This window comes from Myotis lucifugus, unplaced genomic scaffold (assembly GCF_000147115.1).
Source record: "Myotis lucifugus unplaced genomic scaffold, Myoluc2.0 scaffold_9567, whole genome shotgun sequence".
In the NCBI taxonomy this organism is placed as follows: Eukaryota; Metazoa; Chordata; class Mammalia; order Chiroptera; family Vespertilionidae; genus Myotis; species Myotis lucifugus.
This window is the reverse complement of record NW_005880615.1, coordinates 1236-6246: the sequence shown is the minus strand read 5'-3', so window position 1 is coordinate 6246 and position 5011 is coordinate 1236. Positions and strand designations below refer to the sequence as shown.

At 50.6% G+C, this 5011-nt stretch overlaps 1 protein-coding gene across 1 annotated transcript; it reads left to right on the top strand.

The window, feature by feature from the left end:
• Nucleotides 1–903: 903 nt before the first annotated feature.
• LOC106696120 (pecanex-like protein 2) lies at nt 904–4520 on the top strand (the record flags this gene model as incomplete). The annotated part of the gene is made up of 4 exons (XM_014451226.2): nt 904–1109; nt 1957–2078; nt 3219–3255; nt 4391–4520. Coding segments are annotated over 4 exons (450 nt in total), but the record flags the coding sequence as incomplete, so codon positions are not given.
• Nucleotides 4521–5011: the final 491 nt, after the last annotated feature.

Here is a 5011-nt window from a genome sequence, read left to right as displayed (position 1 = left end):
AGACCCGGGCCTCCCACGGTTCTTTTATTTGTCAGTTTGAAGTAGGATATTCCTTTTTGGACCCCGTGGAAGCGGTTTATTCTCACTGGGGCACCGTGCTATTCATAGCCAGTCCTCGGGGAGCCAGTATTGATCTCTCCAGGCTGATCAAGCGATGGAGAGTCATACCCATCAGTTATTAATAAGCCTGAAGTGGCATAAAGTGGTGCAGTCACGTGGAAAACAGTATGGCGGGTCCTCGAAAAATTGAACAGGCCCGGCCCGCGTGGCTCAGTGGTGGAGCGTCGACCTGTGAACCAGGAGGTCACGGTTCGATTCCCGGTCAGGGCACAGGCCCGGGCTGCGGGCTCGGTCCCCCGTGGGGGGCACGCAGGGGGCAGCCGATCAGTGATTCTGTTTCATCATGGATGTTTCTATCTCTCGCTCCCTCTCCCTTCCTCTCTGAAATCAATAAAAATATATTTTAAAAAAATTAAACAGAATGACCATAGGATCCAGCAGTTTCACATCAGATTATATATCCAAAAAAAAAAAAAAAATGAAAGCAGGGTCTTGTGTAATCAGCCCAAATGTCTATTGACCGATGAAGGGATAAGCAAAATGCAGTACCTACACACAGTGCAACCTTGTTCAGTCTTTTTTTTTATATTAAATATATTTTTATTGATTTCAATGCAGCATGGACTATGTCAGAACCTGAGGAACTTTAAGAAAGTCTTTGTAAAAAGACGAAAAGGGTAGCAGCTCTTTCCCCTCAGGTAGCGCAGGTGGAAAAGTTCTAAGAATGATCCTTTGAAATCTTGTCCAATTTATGCTCCATAAAAAGTCCCAAAGTGCTTGCAGACTTAAAAGAAAGATGGTCCTATAAGCACGTGACTTTCTCCTTTCTTCTCTCTTCTCCAGGCTCTTCCTCCCAACGCCGTCACTGTATTTCTCTACTGCAGTTCAGTGACTATATTCTTCGCAATAATCAAACTGGTCAGCTACCGCCTCCACCTCATGTTCGATGAAGGAGAAGCGATTCAGCGGAGGCCCTCCGGAAAGAAAGAGAAGCCCAACAAACACAGAGAGACCCACAGCGAACACACACCGAACCACAAAACCCCGAGGTAGCACGGCCGACTACGCATGTTTTTCATCTTGATTACAATTTTTTTTAATGTTTAATTTTTTTTAATGTTTTCATTAAAATTTTTTTAATGAAAACATTTTAAATGTTTTCATCTTGATTGCAATATTTTTTTTTCATTGATTTCAGAGAGGAAGGGAGAGGGAAAGAGAGAGCTAGAAACATTCATGATGAGAGAGAATCATGGATCGCCTGCCTCCTGCACACCCCACACTGGGGATCGAGCCTGAAACCCGGGCCTGTGCCCTGACTGGGAATCGAACCGTGACCTCCTGGTTCACAGGTCAATGCTCAACCACTGAGCCACACTGGCCGGGCATAAATCACCCCTTTTCTAGATTAATTTTATTGGGCTCCAGTCACTATAGTATAAAGTAGGACATTATTTCTTCTCCGTATGCTACATTCTTTTTTTCTTTTAAGAAAACTTGAATTTTTAAATTATTTTTTTAATTTTTTATTTTTATTGATTTCAGAGAGGAAGGGAGTGAGAGATAGAAACATCAACGATGAGAGAGAATCATGGACCGGCTGCCTCCTGCACGCCCCCTACTGGGGATCAGGCCTGCAACCCGGGCCTGTGCTCTGAGCAGGAATCGAACCGTGACCTCCTGGTTCACAGGTCGATGCTCACCCACTGAGCCACACCACCCTGGCTCATGTCTTATTTTAAAGTCATGCTTATTACTCTGTCTTAAAAACTTAATTTGCAGACAGTGATTATGACGAAATGGAGTCTGGGGAAAAATTGTCCGGGGACCAGTACGGAAAGTGTCATAGTTGTGATTGCTAATTTCACTGCTCTCCTGTTTCTCCTGTTGGGTTAGCAATAACCAGCTGACTAGCAATGGCAAGAAGGGAGAGGCCGACCGGAGCTGCTGCACGCCCCCCCCTGCGCTGCGGCTCCCAGGGACAGAACTCCGGCTCTCACCGCTCCTCCGGGCTGCTGGTGAGTGTGGGCTTCCCGGTCCCGCCCTCGGTGCCGGGTGCGGAGCCCGCCGGGACTGGGCGGGCGCACTGTGATTGAGCTTACATGCTCCTCGCTGTGGACCCTGGCCCGTGAGCCTGTGGAATAGCATGTCTCGGAGCGAGGAGGTGACCTGGGGCCGTGCTGGGACCGTAGGAGAGACACCCGGTCGTGTGCTGGGAACACCCACCTGCCCGGCCTGCCGCTCTGGCCGGAAGAGCCCATTGTAGACCTTCACTCCCCCTCCTCCTCTCCCTTCTCCTGGAGTCAGCTCCGCCTCTCCACCTTAATCCACCCCTGTCTGTTAGAAGGTCAATAAATCACCCTTTTTAAAAAATATATTTTTATTGATTTCAGAGAGAAAGAGAGAGAGAGAGAGAGAGACATCAATGATGAGAGAGAATCACTGATCGGCTGCCCCCTGCACGCCCCTTACTTGGGATCGAGCCTGCAACCCGGACATGTGCCCCGACCGGGAATTGAACGGTGACCTCCTGGTTCATAGGTCAATGCTCAACCACTGAGCCACACTGGCCGGGCATAAATCACCCCTTTTCTAGATTAATTTTATTGGGCTCTAGTCACTATAGTATAAAGTAGGACATTATTTCTTCTCCGTATGCTACATTCTTTTTTTTTTTTTAAGAAAACTCAAATTTTTTAAATTATTTTTTTATTTTTATTGATTTCAGAGAGGTAGGGAGTGAGAGATAGAAACATCAACGAGCTGCCTCCTGCACGCCCCACACTGGGGATCGAGCCCGCAACCCGGGCATGTGCCCTGACCGGGAATCGAACTAGGGACCCTTCAGTCCACAGGCCGACGCTCTATCCACTGTGCCAAACCGGCCAGGGCCTATGCTACATTCCTGCACGCGCCTCCTCCCTGCTGGTTTATAGTTCAGGGATGACTGAGTGGCCGTTCACTAGAGAACTCCCTTTTATCACAGGGCAGTGGTCGGAGGTGGGTGTCTCCATGCGGACGATTTTGCGTTTTTTTTTGTGCTGTCCATCTGATTGGAGGCTTAAATAGCGTCACTGAGAAGGGCAGTGGCTGCTGACTGCCTGGAAATGGGCAGTGAGCTGAGTCATGTATTGATTTTCCTTCTCTCCTTTACTTAGGAGTTGCCGGCACAGGAAACAGTGGAAGATCTCAAAGGTAGAGTGTCTGTGGTCATCATTTAATATTTTATCTCAGCACGATCCTCCGAGAAGTGAAAAACAATGTCGTCAAAGAGAATCCCCGTGAAATCATTGGAAATGCGAGCTATGCCTCAGACTGCATAGTTATAGTTTTACTACATTTCTTTTACTCTTCATTTTTTTAAAAATATATTTTATTGATTTTTTACAGAGAGGAAGGGAGAGAGATAGAGAGTTAGAAACATCGATGAGAGAGAAACATCGATCCGCTGCCTCCTGCACATCTCCTACTGGGGATGTGCCTGCAACCCAGGTACATGCCCTTGACCGGAATCGAACCTGGGACCTTTCAGTCCGCAGGCCGATGCTCTATCCACTGAGCCAAACCGGTTTCGGCTACTCTTCATTTTAATGATTTCTCATCGGAATCTGTATGTCACGTCTGCATTCAAAGCGTGACGTTGTATCGGTCATATTTCATTGTCCCTTCTCCAGTTCGGTCCTCGTTCCGTAGGGCGCGTCACAGCAGGCGTAAAGTAGAGTAAGCGTATCATCAACATACAGACGTGAAATTGGCTCAACCACCGAGCCAGGGTGGCCGGGCCCAAACAGGTAGTTTAACCCGTTCCCAGCCTGGCTCCCAAGGCCACAAAACAGCAGAAGCTACCTGCTTCTGCTGAATTATTATACAGTGGGGCCTTGACTTACGAGTTTAACTCGTTCCGTGACGGAGCTCGTAACTCAAATTACTCGTATGTCAAACCATAAAGTGAACGAGTGAGACACGTGATGCTGGGCTGATGTTGTGGCGTTCACTGTGACGTGCGCTGCGCCAACTAGCGGTGGGGTATCTGAAGCTGGCTCGTAACCCGAATTTTAGCTCGCAACTCAAAGCAAAACATCGGCCGAGAGACGGCTCGTATCTCGAAAACCTCGTTAGTCGGGACACTCTTAAGTCAAGGCCCCACTGTATATTTTTTCAGTATAGAGATTTTAAGAACACTTTCGCGGCGAAGGTGACATTTTTCAAATAAGCGTCCATTCGCTTTGGCGCTGGTGCTGGTTTTAGTTCTGTTGTTGTCAGGTTTTGGCCCGGGCCATTCTCCATCCAATTCCAGCGCCAATAAAGTTGCTGTTGTTGTTGATGGCAGGTGTCGTCCTGGCAGAAGACCAGCCTGCGGCACCCGTGTCACCCACCCCACCTGGCGTCAAAACGGACAGCTCCCCTCCTTCTAGAGCCCCCGTGCCGGGAGCCGGGACCCTGCCAGCCGTCCCAGCGAAACCAGGCGTGGCCGGAAGAGCCGACAGAGGGAGGGGCGGAGGGGGCAGGGGGCAGCCCCCTCTCTGCCACCGGTCGGAGGGCGGCCTGGAGGAGAAGGCCTCCCTGAGAACAGGCGTTCCCTTCCAGCCGTGGGGGAGCGAGAATTCAGTCCTGACTCCGGAGCCCGGGAATGATGCCCAGGGCTCGGCCAGGGAGCAGTCGGAGAGCCTGAGCCGCAGCTGGCCGCAGTGTCACGCCGTCATCACCAACCCCGGGCACCCGCTGGGGGACCCCTCCCGGCAGGCAGACCCCTCCCGGCAGGCGGACCCGCCCTTGAACCTGCAAGGGGACGTCTCCAAGGGAGAGGTGGCCGTGACTCTGATTGACACCTCTGAGCCCGGAGACCCGCTGAGCCTGCACGAGCCCATTAAGATCGTCATCACCATGAGCAGCGCCCGGGGCTCCGTGACGGACCTGGAGAGCTCGCTCCACCTGCAGGGGGTCGGCCCCG